This window comes from Alosa alosa, chromosome 20, assembly GCF_017589495.1.
Source record: "Alosa alosa isolate M-15738 ecotype Scorff River chromosome 20, AALO_Geno_1.1, whole genome shotgun sequence".
Classification (NCBI taxonomy): domain Eukaryota; kingdom Metazoa; phylum Chordata; class Actinopteri; order Clupeiformes; family Clupeidae; genus Alosa; species Alosa alosa.
In genome coordinates, this window is record NC_063208.1 from 10,781,387 (window position 1) to 10,798,354 (window position 16,968).

The 16,968-nt window shown below is 39.1% G+C and overlaps 1 protein-coding gene across 2 annotated transcripts; it reads right to left on the bottom strand.

The window, feature by feature from the left end:
• Nucleotides 1-1,321: 1,321 nt before the first annotated feature.
• rrm1 (ribonucleotide reductase M1 polypeptide) lies at nucleotides 1,322-16,862 on the bottom strand. 2 transcript variants are annotated; one of them, XM_048230140.1, is made up of 19 exons: nucleotides 16,726-16,862; nucleotides 14,155-14,243; nucleotides 13,858-14,035; nucleotides 13,665-13,765; nucleotides 12,669-12,728; nucleotides 12,516-12,555; nucleotides 12,207-12,369; nucleotides 11,807-11,948; nucleotides 10,848-10,902; nucleotides 10,496-10,689; nucleotides 10,304-10,383; nucleotides 9,944-10,145; nucleotides 4,659-4,808; nucleotides 4,264-4,485; nucleotides 3,867-3,943; nucleotides 3,565-3,700; nucleotides 2,873-2,968; nucleotides 2,494-2,682; nucleotides 1,322-1,842 (listed from the first exon to the last, which is right to left on the bottom strand). In XM_048230140.1, the coding sequence occupies exons 1-19, from the start codon at nucleotides 16,742-16,744 to the stop codon at nucleotides 1,654-1,656; spliced, it is 2,382 nt and encodes a 793-aa protein (XP_048086097.1). In that variant the 5' UTR covers nucleotides 16,745-16,862; the 3' UTR covers nucleotides 1,322-1,653. The 2 variants fall into 2 exon arrangements, with proteins under 2 accessions (XP_048086097.1, XP_048086096.1); XM_048230139.1 differs by lacking the exon at nucleotides 16,726-16,862 and adding an exon at nucleotides 16,145-16,303.
• Nucleotides 16,863-16,968: the final 106 nt, after the last annotated feature.

Sequence of the window (16,968 nt, forward strand, 5' to 3'; positions counted from 1 at the left end):
TATATCCAACAATCAACCACAATCAGAGTTAAATTCCAATAGTACTGTGTGCAACTGCCATGGCCACTCTGAATTTCAAATTCAGACAGCAAAAACAGGACAGAAATGTCCTGGTGGTATTTTTACATCTTGTAGAAGGCATTCAGTTTGATTCAGGACTGAATATTTTGAAGAATACTTGGGGTCATGCCATGACCTGAATGTTCTCTGAGATATGGAACATCTTGTCACTTGTTTTTGGAGTGGTACTTGATGTTTAGTGTCCCAACCCATCATGAGTGTGGTGGAGGGTGGGTACAGGACGCCAGACATCACTGAGCCTTCTGGAAGTATTGTGGGCCTAATTCAACATAACACATGAAGGAAGGTGCTTCTGTGGTAGCCCATGCTGTACCGTAAAGTAGTACCTTTAGATATTGGGTACAACATGCAGCACATTTGTAACTACCACAAGCCAATTGAATTGAATCATTAAAGCTCACGCTATGCGAGTGTAATGCGAAATGGGCTTGGTTGTTGATTTGCCCACAATGGAAAGTCTTCTACATAGCACAAGGAAAAACACCTTTCCTGTGCGTATCTGAAAAATATCAACCTTGGGTGACCACATGAAAGACCAAAGGATGTCCAAGCCAACTCCAATTGTTTAAAGACACATGTGAACACAAAATGTCAATTTGTTAATGGTAAAACTCTTACAAAAAAATAATTTTAAGGATGAGTCAGTTACACTCACTGATGAGTCAGTTACACTGGCTTCCAGTAAGTCACAGAATTGACTTTAAAGCACTATTGCTTGTTTATAAATCAGTAAATGGAGCAGGACCTAAATACTTGTCAGACATGCTTCAGCAGTACACACCTTCTCGTCCTCTCAGGTCCCAGGTGAAAAACCTGCTAGTAAAACCTACAGTTAGAACTAAACATGGTGAAGCAGCTTTTAGCTATGGAACCAACTGTCGGATGACATTAAAAACGCCCCAACTGTAGCCAGTTTTAAATCTAGACTTAAGACCAAACTGTTCTCAGATGCTTTCTGCTAACTGTGCCGAGTTACAAATTCTGAATCTGCCTTGATAATTATTCAACTTTGTCTTATTACTTTTTTTTACTACTTTTGCCTTTGATCTTTACCTTTTAACTATTCTTTAACTATATTGCCCTTCTATGCTTTTTTGTTTATGTAAAGCACATTGAATGACCTCTGTGTATGAAATGTGCTATATAAATAAACTGGACTTCCTAACCTTGATTGGGATATTAGTTCACTCTATTCTGATATTGAAGTTTCAGGAAAATCAAGGTAGACAGTACACAGAGGTAAGCGCTAATGTAAGTTTTATTTATTAGGTTTCATAAGAAGTAAAAACATTTGATAAAAAAAAACCGACAACCATTTAAAAAAAACCATATGATGCAGAGATCAGAAAATGCCCACGCATGCTAAAAATATGGCTGAATTTATGTTGAACATTTTTACAATATGATAAATATGGATAACACATACACCTGGAGCCTAGTAATCAAATGTCTACAGTATGCAGAATCTCTGAATGGGTGAGTCATCCTGAAAAGTGATTCCAACCACAGTGCAAGGCCAAATGTTTTGGATGCAAGATGACACAGCAGGGCAACAATCATTACGAGAAAGGTTTAAGAACCACACATTAGACATTCGTCTCGGTTTTCTAACGAACACACCATCGCAGCCATGTTCTTCTCCTTCGACTCTTGTTTTTCTTCCTGCTTTTCCGTGGTCTTCAGGCTCTCTTTGTTCAGGGTAAACTGGATTGGGTTGGCTGCAGGCTTTGTCCTGAGGTAGTACATGCCAGTTTTTAGGCCCTGTATGGGGGGAGAGAAAACAGACATTTCATAAACAAAAAATACACACTCCAGTTCAGAGGCAATCATGATGGCCTGTGATATACTTTTGAAACACATGACTTCCAGATATTTCAAACATTCATTAAATCAAATAGAAATTTAAGAATCAAAGTCCATAGGTGTCCCTGTGCACAAACCTTCAGTTGAACAGGTGCAGGTGAGGCAGGTAAGTATAATCCAAGAGTGAAAGATCAAAAATCACCGCACACTGATCACTAACTTAATACCTCTGTACCAGAGCGAACCTGATGAAGCGCTAGGCGAAACGCGTTGTTCATTCTACAATAAATATTAAGTTACAGTGATCAGTGTGCAGTGATTTTTGACCTTTCACTCTTAGAAATTTAAGAATGTTACTGTCCCAGGCCCAATGTTTAACACTGCTGTCTAAATCAAAATCAATCGGAGCATGGAAAATGAGCTGAATGCACACTTAGCCTTTGTTGATACAATCATAGTTTGTGTGCAGTTGAATGACAAAATAACAAATGCTAACTTGCTGCTACATACACTGCTGATGGCTTTCAACAAGTAACCTTTTTTAGCTCCCTTGGGAAAATTTTGCGAATAGCCTTTACATGTGAACATCCAAGAATTTAATGAACAAACCTGCTTCCAGCCATAAAAGTGCATGCTTGTTAGTTTGCCGTAATTGGGCTCAGCTATGTGGATGTTCAGGGATTGACTCTGGTCAATGTAGGCTCCTCGGTCAGCCGCCATCTTAATGATCATCTTCTGTGAGATCTCCCACACCGTTTTGTAAAGCTCCTTGACATCATCTGGAATCGTTGCAATGCCCTAGAAAAATGTTGATAAGATTTAGGTTTAATGGTTATCCATTTCTTTTTTACACACACACACACACGACCATGTAACATCATTCACCTATGACTGGTGTAAACAACCATGTCCAGTAGAGAGGGTTTTTACTGGCGGACTATGACTTAAGGCTTAAGAGAATTATAAATTGGTTGTCTAGGAGACCTACCTGAATGGATCCATTATGGGAGATCAGCTGGTTTTTCATCTCCTCATTCCAAAGGCCTCGCTCAGTCAGATCTTTGAGTAGGTGAGGGTTCACAATCTTAAAAGTGAATCAGAGGAACAATGATCAGGTATAGCACTTTTTTTTACCTGTATCTGACAGATACAGCCCTACAGGGTCAAATATCCAATCGGTCAGCACCTTCATCACTAAACTTTTCTCTATGGGGCGGACACAGCCTGTTCACGTAATGCTGCACAAATTTAGCAATTGTGCACGTGGGCTAGGGATTTTTGTGTGTGGGTGGTGAGATTTCAAGTCATGCCAACTTGACAGGTATGCATACAACATGGTGCAAAACACAGGGACATCAATGTTTGTGACACCTTTCCAAAAACATCCAAAAACAAGCTGAGATTTTGTCCAGCTGAATAATACACAACCTTCAGTGCTAATGGATCAAAAATATCAAAAGAGGGACCCAAAATGTGGGTCATATTAGGCAGAAACACATGAGCGACTTGGGGGTTTGGTTTAGCTATTCCTCTATGGAAAATAACAGTTTCTTAAAGTATCTTGTTCAAAGTACTATTGCTTAACAAAATACAACTCTAGGAAATCACAGGTACGTTGGCCTTAAGCCCTTCCGATCATCAATCTGAAACTCACTGCTTGATAGCTGTATCAGACATTACCTGGAACTCTCCAGAAAGCACTCGGCGAGTGTAGATGTTGCTGGTGTAGGGCTCGATCGACTCGTTGTTTCCCAGGATCTGGGCCGTCGAGGCCGTGGGCATTGGGGCCATGAGCAGGCTGTTGCGCACACCGTGCCTACGAGAGAGGATCAGAAAGACAAGTCAGATGGGAGATGTCTGTCTAGCTTCGTGCATGCTCCTAAAAACTGCCGTCTTATGTCCAGAAGGCAAGCCATCCCACAACCTCCAGGTCTGGACAGAAAACCCGCAGGAGACTTTATGCTGAACTACTTTGTACTCACTTGGCAATTTTCTCTTTCAGTGCCTTCCAATCCCAGAGGTCTGTAGGAACTTTCTCCCACATATCATACTGCAGAATCTGCGATAGATGGAGGGGGGGGGGGCTTTTAGACTTTGGATTTGTAATGGATTTATGTACTCTATTACATAACTCTACTACACCAAGTACATGGTAGGTCTATTAATTGTTTATTTTCAAATCACACAGTATACTGCTAACAGGATAAATAATTCAAACACAAAGCATGAGAACAGGTATCGCACATACAGTCAGAGGTCAATAAGGATATAGTTGTAGACTTACACAAAATCACTCATACCAGAGGGAAAGAGTAAAATTAAAAATTAAAAAAAATAAATAAATAAATAAATAAATAAATAAATAAAAAAACAACTCACTCCTTTGCTGACAGGTGAGCCTTCATAGGTCTCATATGGGCCAAACTCTTCTGCCAACTCGCAGCTGGACTCCAGTGCTGCATAATAGATCGTTTCAAAGATCTGAATGTTGAGACGTTGAGCTTCTGGACTTTCAAATGGGTAGCGCATCAGGATGAAGGCATCTGCAAGGCCCTGAACACCAATGCCAATAGGTCGGTGTCTCTTGTTGGAATACTCTGCCTGTGTACAAAGAAGGGTATATTACTTTGGTGAAATTCCAATATGGTCACAGTTAAATAAATAAATTATTATTAAGGACATCTACAATAATTAACCATACCAACAGAGTTAATATTTTGACTGAATATCACTACAATTACAAAGATAAGCTGATTTCAGTAGAGAATTCTTACCTCTCGTACTGGATAGTAGTTGATGTCAATAACCTTGTTCAAGTTTTTGACAATAACTTTGGTGACGTAGGACAATTTTTGGAAGTCAAAGGTTCGCTCTGGAGTGACGTACATGTTTAAGGCAATGGATGCCAGGTTACACACAGCCACCTGCAGACATTTAAAAAGTAAAGCAAATCAGTGCAAATTATGTATGTGTGTACTTCAGTAAGGCAAATTATTTATATAGGGTATTTTTGAATGCACATAGTGCAACCCAAAGCGCTCAGCACACAAATTTTACACATAAGACAAAAGATGCCGTGCGGAGCGGCGAAATCGCCAGTGTACCCGTGACACTAACTACCTAACTCAATGAGACCATTAAGAAAAAACTAGGATTTGCGGTTCCGAGGAACTGCAAGAGTGGGTTTGATCAGAGGCATGGAACTCAGCCTCATCCAAGGATTCCAACGGTACCTCATTTATGAAAATCGGGCACACGGATCAAAAGTTTATCTGCATTAACGCAACATCCAATAAGCTAAAATGCATAAATATCGTGGTTGCTATGCTGGTTGCTAGGGCAATCATGCTGGTTGCTATGGTGGTCACTAGGTTAGAAGGGTCAGTTCTGAGGTTGTTGGCTGCTGGAACCGAAAAATGGACTGCATTTTCTTAAAAGACAATGTGACTGAACGTGACTGAACGTGACTGAAGTGCTGCTGTGTCGTCTACATCAGCCTCTCTTTGACCTGAGGCCCAGTCAAGGCATACTTTGGGGTCATAGGGCCCACCAACATGAACCCACCCCCCATCAAATTGTAATATCACATCACAATTATTATTATACTATATTGCTATACATGCACTTCAAAACAGTCAATGTTTAAAGCGCTAAGAATGTTGACAAAAGTTTGTGAAAGCATGCACATCACAGTAGTGCTTTACTAATGTAAAATATAATTAGGCCTAGAATAGTTTCATTGTTTTTGCATTGTTGCATGATGCTTGCATGAGAAATACTTCTCAAAACAACGACAATTATATGGGTGCCGTTGTTTTGGAATGTTTCCCTCATGCAAGCATCATACACTGATAGAGTATATATATGCTATTTAATTACATTTCATTTGAATGCCTGAATGTAAGAATTCAGGAAACACAATACCAGCTTTTAACATTTCTGTTGTTTACTAGTTTATGTAAAACACATGAACTGTTTACATACTACTGATAGCCCATTACTGTACACAATAATGCTGTGCCCATTCATTAACAGCTTAATTCTCAAAAAGAATTTCAAGTTTTTGCCTGAAATTGCACTGTGCCTATTTACAAGGGCATTGTTCCCACCTCTTCTGGGGCCTACCATCAAATGTTGGACCTCTATAGAAAGCTGAGAACCTCTAGTTTTCGTAGGAAACACACAATAAATGTGTGATGTACTCACAAAAAGTTACAGAGGCTAGAATATAGTGTTTTCTTTCTGCCGGATTACAAGCATCTCTGAACTGACCACATTTCAGCCCTCTAGGTCTCTTGATATCCCTTAGAAACACAACTGAGCCCTAGCACCAGGTCTTGTGAAGTTGTGTGCAAAAGTAGATCAATATAGAATGAAAATATGAGTGCTTTAGACTATTATTTGCCAAGGTACGCCCATGCGTTTTGTAAAATGCCTATGGATACTCCCCATAGAACCTTTTGTTATCCAAAATGCATACTGACAATCAAATGCTTACTGCACATGAACCCCTTTGTATAGAAGCATAATCCTGGTCTCAAATGAAAGGTAACACTTTGAGGTTTTATGCTTGTATTTGGATTATACTTCAGAGGTTCTGATATGGAATGACTACACAAAATATGGAATTATTACAAAAATGTCTATTTTTGCATTTACTTTGTTGGTTCAATGAGTGTGTAAGATAGACTATACATCTGTACAACTAATATTGGATAACACAACATGAAGATTCAATTTCTATGGATTCTTGTGAATATTTCAGTACCCAATATGTTGCATCTACTTATTGTGCTGCAGCTACACTGCAGCCAGAAGTCAGGGTAGCACCAAAAGCAGAATGGGGGGAGGGGGGGCATTTTGGATCAAATTTATTTTTGAGACATAAGACTCATCTGAGAATGTAAACACTATACAGATTGTACATACAAAAAAAAAAATGTCGGGGGATAACAGTCCATGGCCAGCTGACACTGAAAGTTATCCAGGTAGTCTTTTCAAAGATTACGTCGATTTTATGAGAACACCAGCCCTCAGAAAAGCAGTAACTATTTCATTCACTTCCTTTTTTCTAGCTCACAAAATAGCGGTTGTTCTGTTTACACATTAAAACCATATTTACACTTGAATTTTAGCCTCCAAATTGTAGTAACTACATCTCACTGAAGTCTAAGGAAGATAACCATGTAGTCTGTTCAAAGATAAGATACATTTTAATAGAACTACAGACCTCGTGAAAGTAGTACCCAAAACTCCATTCACTTCATTGCAAAATCGCGGTTGGTCTGTTTACACATTAAAACCATAACGTTACTAACAATTTACATTTCAACTCCACATCGTTGTAACACCATACCAAGGGTCTTAAGTGAGTCCAATTGGGCTGATTACGTTTTAACGCATTTCCACACATTTTTAACGCTTGTCAGCTCAAAAAGCAGTGGCTATTGCTAACGATTTCATTTTCAATGCTTAGCATGTTAGCTAACATTAATAGGTTTATGTGCTAACGCTTACTTGAACGTTCCCTATTGTGGCTTGTGGGGTAGAATCTAACTTGACACATTTAACATTACTGTTGTTTACTACTTTATGTAAATCACATGACTATAATAAACTGTAACTTACTGAGAGCTAAGGTAATTCTGATTCAGACTCTCAAGTAACATCCAAACAGTGTGATGAATGGCCATCGCATTTTTATGCTATTTATTCAAATAGCATTTTTGAGCATTCCAGTCTGGAGAACATCGACTTTATATCAGGTGTGCGCCGGTTATTTATGCCGCTGCTGTTGGCCGGTTGCAACGTAAGCTCATCAATACGTCATCGACACGCCTCTTTATGCAGACAGGATTCGATCCCCATTTCGCGCCCATAGACATGAACTACGACTAAAGTATCTTGCTCCGCCTTAACAATCTTTGCCGACACGTTCATAAGTTAGACCATAGACTGATAAGGACGTCCATCAAACTAAAAGGGTTCGTTCTTCGATGTCTTCGCGAGATTTACATTACATTACATTTAGCAGACACTTCTTGACCAAAGTGACTTACATATGTCAGCTATATTACAAGGGATCACATAGTCCCCGGAGCAACTTGGGGTTAAGTGCCTTGCTCAAGGGCACAACGGTGGAAGCCGGGAATTGAACCGACAACTTTCAGGCTACTGCACGCTAGCCCAGCTCCTTAACCACTAAACTACCACTGCACTATTTACACCACATCCCAGAGAGTTCTGTTTACCCAAGATGGCCCGTCTGTATATGTGAATGAGACGTGAACGGTGTTACACCCCGATGTGAGTCGCTACCCGATGCGAGTCACGCATGCTCAGATTGATAGGTTTTACGGCATAACGCCAAGGGATCCATAAAATAATTCACTTTTCTGTTTCCAAAAGCGTTTTAGCTATCTAAGATTGTTTGATTGCTAACGTTAGCAAACGCCATTCAAGTGACAGCCTTTGTTGTGCTTGATTGCTTACTTACTTGCCAGCAGTGAACAAACTTCGTTATGTAGGTCAATTTTTATTGATATTACAGAAGTCTCTTGCTAGCAGGCTACTCCAGCCTCTAATCTAGAACTGATACTAGAGATCATGCCGTGAAAATGTGATGCCTTACGCTAAATAATACATTACTGCTGTGTAGGCTAATGTCATTATTCTGTGGCTAACAGTTCTGGTAGTCGCAAAGTAGCAAAGTGACGCATGCGCGACTCCCATCCGGTAGCGACTCACATCGGGGAGTGACAACGGTACTGTTTTTCTTTTTAATAAACTGCCTGTAGACTTACAGTTCTCAATGCTTCGGTTTACATGTAGATACCCTCATTATGCTACGGTGTAAGTGAGTTGCTATTTGGAGCCTTGGTAGCGATATATTTTTACTTTACGTTTAGTTCAAGCATCGTTGTTTGGTGGGTCAGGTGACGAGCCGTTGAATCACAGCACAGCACCCAGAATGCATTGCAACACACCGTCATGAAGGGACTCATCGCTTTAAATAGCATACAGAACCTGTAGTAATTTGACGTTGTCTGTAAGCTCTACAGATAGTGGCAAGACAATTGAATTGATTGTGGACTTCTTGCCAGGCAATGATACCAATGATAATAACTTAACTTGAATAGTAGTGTTGCGTGGATGTGCATAATATCTGTATGAATGTGTGTTTCTCAATGTTATAATATATACAACTGTATACATGACTAAGTTTGAATCGAGCTAGCTGGGCATTGAACTGGGCTGAATGGACTGGGAAAAAGTTTTTTTATTTTTTTAAATGACCTGTATGAACATGGATTCACTTTAAAAAAAAAGATGGCAGACACTTGGTGCTGGCAAGGCATTGAACTGGGCTTCATTCAAGGATTCCAACGGTACCTCATTTATGAAAACTTGAGACCCGTATGTCCAGTTACATGCACACACCTTCATATAGACCCTTTCAAGAGAGTTCCATTATCAGCATCATAGTTGGCCCCACAAGGCTTCCGTTTTAACATTCCACATGTTATCTTAATGCAGAGGAAGTAGATAGGGGCCCAAATAGAATGTTCAAGCATTGTTTTTGTTTTTATTGTTGTAGGGGCCATACACAGACAGCCCAGCCCAGCCCAGCAGACAGTGCCAGATGGCTTAGAACTCTGCCAGGTGCAAGCTTAAACAATTAGAGCTGTGATGTCACAATCAGAATTAGAATCCTGAACATTCCGCCATTCATTCAATGGGGCCGAAAAATGGGAATAACGCGAAAACGACAAGGGCCAGCTACACTAAAGTAACAAGCAAGCTACACCGGTTCGGGCCTGAATTTTTGGAGTTCGAACTGCGTCGATAGCTCAAACGGTCTAGGAGCAGTAGTTCGTACAAAAAGTGGGTGAAAAGGAAGATATAATAAGAAAACTTAAAAACAATAGTGGGGTTGATCCAGTTTGTTTCTCTTCTTTCTTTCCATCTTTCAGCCATGCTGTGGGCTTGCTGGATCAACCCCACTAAAAAGAAAAAAAGTATTGTGTGACCTGTATCTAAAAGTAAATTAAATTAGAACCTCATCCTTGCTGGTGTACTCCACAATCTCTGTGCACAGATTGCTGGACTTGATTGTGCCAAGGTTCTGCTGATTGCTCTTGCGGTTGCAGGCATCTTTGTAGACCATGTAGGGTGTGCCCGTCTCTGTCTGGGATTCGATGACTGCGTACCAGACCTGCTGTGCTTTTACCACACGCTTGGCCCTGCCTTCCTTCTCATACCTGGTAACATAATTGAACAGATACAGATCAAAAACATATTCAGGTTATTAAGTGCTCCTCAGAATACTCCAAAAAGTTAAATTAAACTGAATGTGCCTTTGCACCATTCGGTGGTCTGATTCTTCATAATGAATTGCAATCCAGAAAGACCAACCCACCTTTCGTATAGTTTTTCAAACTCCTCACCCCAACACTCATCTAGACCAGGGCAGTCACTTGGGCACATGAGAGACCAGTCCTAGAAATGAAACCAACACTACGAGATGATTGTACTATAGCTTGTAAAACATTTTGTCCACCTTGCCCCACTTTCTTGACCATTTTGAGTTGAAACATGTAGACACACATACCAAATCCTTTTCCACCCTCTTCATGAAGAGGTCTGGGATCCAGAGAGCATAGAACAGGTCCCTCGCCCTCTGCTCTTCCTTTCCTGTGTTCTTCTTCAGCTCAAGGAAGTCAAAGATGTCCAAGTGCCACGGCTCAAGATACATGGCGAATGCACCAGGTCTCTGAACAGAGAGGAAATATATACAATAAGAGACTGCCATGGTAAGAGCAGCAAAAAAACTAGGAGCATCGCATATTTAAATATCAAACACTGTAAACAAAAGATTTTTCCCTCTGATTGGCAATAGGTTGGCACAGCGAATAAATTCAGGATCTACAAAATATTCCAGATGCACCCTGGTCCACATATACCAGTGTTGTTATACACACGAAGCATTGGCACCAGTCCATTGGAGTTACCATTTGTCTGAAATAGAGAAAGTGAAAAATAAATAAATAAATAAACCAGTCCATAAAAAAAACCATTGAACTCAAAATGGAGAACAAAATTCAGTCAAACATGCTGTCCAAGTGAAATTGAATAAAGTTGTCCCCTTATAAAGGACGGTCACCTAAAAGCTTGCTTTTCTAACTTATGGCACTCACTGAATTCTTTAAAGAAATAATCTGGAGTAAAAAAAAAAAAAAAAAAAAAAAAAAGACCTATTATAACCTCTCTGTACACTTACAAAGTTTACAATACTTCACTATAAGCTATATAATTGTTAATGCAAATAACAGTCCAACTCAACTCCTCTGATTAATGTATTTTGCTCCTAAATAAAAGGCTGAACTAGTCATCAATAAATAGACCATGTTGAGTAGAGGTCTGCGCGGGACTGATTTTTTCATGCAGGATGCATGTAGGAGGGATAGCCTATTCAGTTTTTCTTTCTGTCTCACGAAAGGAGCACCCACACCTGAGAAAAGCCTCCAGATGTCAGTTTCTTGGTTCTGAACGTAGGATAACAAATGAAGTAGGCCTAGTCTGCTATCCATCAGTTATGCTTAAACCCCATTTTTTTTTTAATGCTGCCTAACAGAATATCCAGGTGAACTATAGTTATGAACACTAATCATTTTCATATTTAATTTTAAGCACATATTTAATTTATGGAGTGCAGTGAATTATCGGTTTGTCCCCACCCAGCAACACCTCTCTCATCTATCGCTCTCCCAAAAAGCTTTCAAAAATTGTCCCGCGCCGCACTATTTTGTGTCGAGACATTATAGATATTAGTTGCACAAAATGTAAACTGATTTTGAAAGGAAATCTGTCAATGCAAACAACGATCCACCCGTGTGCAGACAGATTTATAGACCACACTCACCCCTGCAATGTAGCTTCCAGTGGCTCTGATACAACTCACTGCCACACCAATACCACCAGCAGATTTGGAGATGAGGGCACACTGCTTCAATGTGTCATAGATACCCTCAATACTGTCATCCTTCATGGCAAGCAGGAAGCAGCTAGAAGGGGCAAGATTGGTGGTTCTTACTTCTCAAACTCAGGTTATACATTTCTACGTGGCAAACAAAAACTTAAAAATGTAGCACACCCAGAGCAGCTCCATTTAGCTTCCCCCTCCCTTATCAATTCAACAATGACTGGACAAACAGATCTGATCTAGTACCAGAACCTCATAAAATCTTAGGCATATGTTTGCTCACTCTTCCATTCATTCTTACATATACATGCATAACACTGGATGGTAATAAGACACGTACCTTGAAAGCTGAGGTCTGTTTGTTCCAGCGTTGAAGAGGGTTGGAGAGGCATGAGTAAACCACTTCTCCGACAGAAGGTTGTACGTCTCGATGGCAGCATTAATGTGTTGCTTGTGAATCCCCACGGACACCCGCATCAGCATATGCTGGGGACGCTCCGCCACTAGGGATAAGAATTTGAGTCACTTGTATTATAGCAATCTAAGCAAGTACCTTTAGTTTACTTAAATCTAACTGGGAACAGATTCACACCAATTACAACAAACTAATATGACAATTAAATGTACAAATCAATACAAAAATATTTACCTTTCCCATTTATCTTCAATAAATAGGACCGCTCCAGTGTCTGTTCAGGCAAACAACCATCGAAAACAATTAGATTCAAGCATTAATCCCAAGAAAGGGCTACATCTCTAACACAAATACTTAATCAAAGTAAAGCTGTCAACATGAACTTACTTTAAATCCAAAGAAATTGTAGGAGAAGTCTCGGTCATAAATGATGGCAGAGTTGAGACGCTGTTTAAAATAAATACAAATTAATTCATTCATTAACTAAAAAAGAATTTAAAACATAAAACGGCTCCATAAAACTCTTTAGCTAACTTTTTCAGATCAATAATAATAAAAAAAAAAAAAAATAGAAAAAAAAAAAAGACCTACTTTAACAGCATGTTACACAATAGGCCTTCGGTTTCACTTGGTTTTAACAAAACATTACAACATTTCCCTTTAAAGTGGCTTATTGTGTCAGATGATTCACATGGTTTAAACTGACATAGGTTACATAGGCAGTGTTGCAGAACTGTTTGGATTTACACGCAAGTTGGTTCAATATTGAAAAAAATCTATATTATATTTGATCACGTCTGCTTGCGGACCACTTGGGATAGCTTGCGGACCACCAGTGGTCCTGGGACCACACTTTGACAAACACTGCTTTAGCCTAACAACCAAATATTACATTTTTAAGTATAATTGCAATGATTGCAGATGATTTGGTATGCATACATCATTGCTACTATAGAACCTGTGAAAAGTGACTCATGTTAATTAGTTTACCCATGTTTGCGCAGTAATAAACTTGGATTGTGATAGTATGCAGGGTTTAAAGCAATAAAAATGTCTGTGCCTGAAGTTATCAGACATTTATGATCATATATGCTGCCGTCCCATTGACTATTTTCACCTGAATTCAGGCACGGTGCCTGAACACTTTAAGCCCGGAGTATGTGATTATTGGTTACATAAAGCACAAACCTGGCTAATGGTTCACTCACAAATTAACTTTGTACCCATAGTTTTGAAATTATCCAAAACCTGCATGATATTACACTTGTTTCTCCTTGCATTAACTATAACACTTACAAACTAACAATGGTCTGATCCAATAATAAAAAAAAATTTTAAAAAAAAGTTTGCATCCTAACACATTCATTAAAATTGAAACCTTACATCTTTATTAGCCATAACAATGTCAAGCGTCTCCTTTGAGATCATTGGTGAATGACGTCCATTCCGTGGATTCACATAATTGAACAAATCCTCCATTACATCTGCAAGAGACAAAGTACAGAATGAAACATTTATCCTAGCTCTTTTTTTTATATTTATATTGTATATATATATATATAAATATAAAACTTACCACTGAAGACCTTCTTTGTCTCCTTGTGCAAATTGGACACAGCAATTCGAGCGGCCAAGATGGCATAGTCTGGGTGCTTGGTTGTGAGGGTAGCAGCAATTTCTGCAGCTAAGGTGTCCAACTCAATAGTAGTAACCCCACTATAAAGTCCCTGTATTACTTTCATAGTAATTTGAGTCTAAAAGAATTAAACAAAATAAAGATGTAGCAATTGCAGACCACCAAAGGCTTAAATGTTTGTTACTCATGCATTTTTACTTGTACATCTTAACAATCCATGCAACACTTTTCACTTACAGGATCCACAAAATCAGAGTTGAGTCCATAACAGAGCTTCTGAATACGAGATGTAATTTTATCAAACATGATGCGTTCCTGACGTCCATCTAAAACAAAAAAAACCAAATGATTAGTTATCAGTACCTCTCAATGAAAAAAGGTCAAATGCAACTGATCCACAAGGCCTCATATCAAACAAAGTAGACAAGAGTCAAGCTTTATTTAGGCCAACCATGTCAACATTCATAGCACAACATTTGGAGTTATATCGCAGTCAGTGTTTGCAGGGACTAGGTGCAATTCATGAGCCATGTTTCATGCAGCAGCCTTTGATTCTAAGGTGATCTATAGTCTTTGGTTCCAATTTTGAGAGCTACCACCATTTGCCCATCTAGGCTTATGCACAGTATATTGAAGATTTTGGTTCCAAAACGCTATAGCTCCGTTTTTAAAAACATTAAAAAGTCAGGCTATTTAGTTGTGTATTTCCGGTCATATCAATCAAATTGCAGTTGTGTTGTTTTGATTGAGTGAATATAAAAATCAAATAACAATATCCAATTACAGTTCTACTGAAATTACTTGGAAAACAAAATGTAAAAAGTATTTATAAAAATTCATTAAAATTGTGGTAATGGCGTTTTGGAACCAAACTCTTCCATTTGCTTATTTCTCTGTACAGGAACGAACTTAAATGGGTTAATAAACATACCCCTTGATAATTAAATAATAATAGGTCACCAAATGACATGCTCACACTGGAAATGGCTGATGTCATATCCTGCTAGTGTGAAGCAACTTAATGCAACAACGTAGGGGACATTTTTGTCGAGTCCTTGCAAACTAGCACAGATACAACATATTTCATATGCATAGATACCACATGTATTAACGTTAACCATCCTTATATAACGTTATAACATTTACCCATTTGGGGGTCATGACTTCGGAAGTACAATAAAACCAACAGGAAGACGGGTAACTTTGCTCAATGTTAGCTTATTAGCTTGTGAAGGTTCGTCTTCAGAAAGAAAACGATGCAATAACATCAAACCCACGTCGTCTGCACCACATTGCTGAATATTCTATATAAATCTAACAAGTTTTAGAAAACATCGATCCTTCGTCCCTTCACGGCAAACTTTGAGTGATGTATCATTAGCTTGCTATAAAATGAACACAGTATTTGGCGCCAAGATCAGCTGAAGTGCTGGGTAAAGCCAAGTAAAGGCTAGTACTGGATTTCATAAAATATTTTTGTAACTCATAAATTGGTCAGTTAGTATAGATTGGACTGCTTAAATCCAAGTACAAGTGTCAACTGACCACTTGTTAAAATGAACAGCTAGCTAGCTTAACTATCACTATCCAGTAAACTAGGTAAATTGTTCGGCTAGTCTTGGAGGGACAACAGATCATAAAGCCTTGTTTCTCAAAGGCGTGAGGGGCTTCGGAATCTAAATTTTGGTGGTAAAGCTTTCCCACATAGGCGAGAAGTGAGAGCTAACGAACATTAATGTTGACACAACGTTAGCTGGCCATACAACCTACTTTAAACTTAACAGTTACTGGCTAATGTTAATCATCAACAGAATAGGTTTGTCGTTTCCCACCAGACAGCCCATGTTAACCACCTAACTTAACGTTAATTCTTCGCATTGATGGGGGTGCAAACTGGCAGAAAAGTTCGCAAGATAACGTTAATGTTGGAATTGGGTATGTTTTACGGAGTGCGACACATTGTTCCCAAGTTAATTAAATGTTAGACTTTTGATGATTATCAACAGAAGTAGCTACCCAAATAAAACACTGAACAGTTTTTAAGGAAACTAACGACCACCTAATCCATGCAAATACAGGAAACTAGACACATACAATTAAGTAATTAGTGACAAGTTAGTGAACCGGTAAACAGCAGATAAATAACACATTAGCCATATGAAACTAAATGCTGGTTACAACCACACAACCAGCTAACATTACTAGCCTTGTAAATTCTTGCACCTACCTCGCTTAATTACATGCATCTTTGCCTTTTTATTTCAAAGAGAAAATCCCGATTAAAGACAAGCCAGCCAGACAACCCAACAGCAAGTGATTGACTATCCCTGAAGTTAACTTATTTGTAGAACAAAGCGCCAAATCAAGCAAAAGCGCGCCACGAACTCTGAATGCGCCTGAGAACTAGCCAATCCGAGAACACCAATGTAACGTTTTGCAGATCTAGGCCAATAGGAATACATTTCCGCCAAACACTGTTTACATCACGCGTTAAAGTCCCGCCGCCGTTGCTGGTATCAGAAAAAAGGGCCTTGCCAGTATTTGAAATTGTCATAAGATACGTATTTAACATATTGCAGTCATGTTATACAATAATAATTAAAAAATAAAAAATGCACGCTGCGTTGCAATGCTAATGATAGCAGAGAGAACAGATATCAGATATAATCACAAGAACTTGTTAGTAATAACAATGTCTGATGTTAACACTGTCGTTAACTAGCAAATAGCCCGCGCGCGCGCCTGCAAACAAACACAACATTATTGGTTTTACAATAAGCCTAATGCCATGTAAGCGCTGGCACCTACCTCGCTTGATCACATGCATCTTTGCCTTTTTTAATTAACCAAAACCGAAGACAGGCGAGTCAAATATACAGCCCGAACTGCCCCTTCCTTGAAAGTGTTCTGTTGCACAAGCTGAAAGCGCGCCGGTAAATTTGAAATGTGCCAACTAAACCAATCCGAGAAAGCCAATCTGCCGTGCAGACAATTCTATGACATCGCGCGTAAACATTGCCCCATGGGTACAGGCGCAATATGTTTATGTAG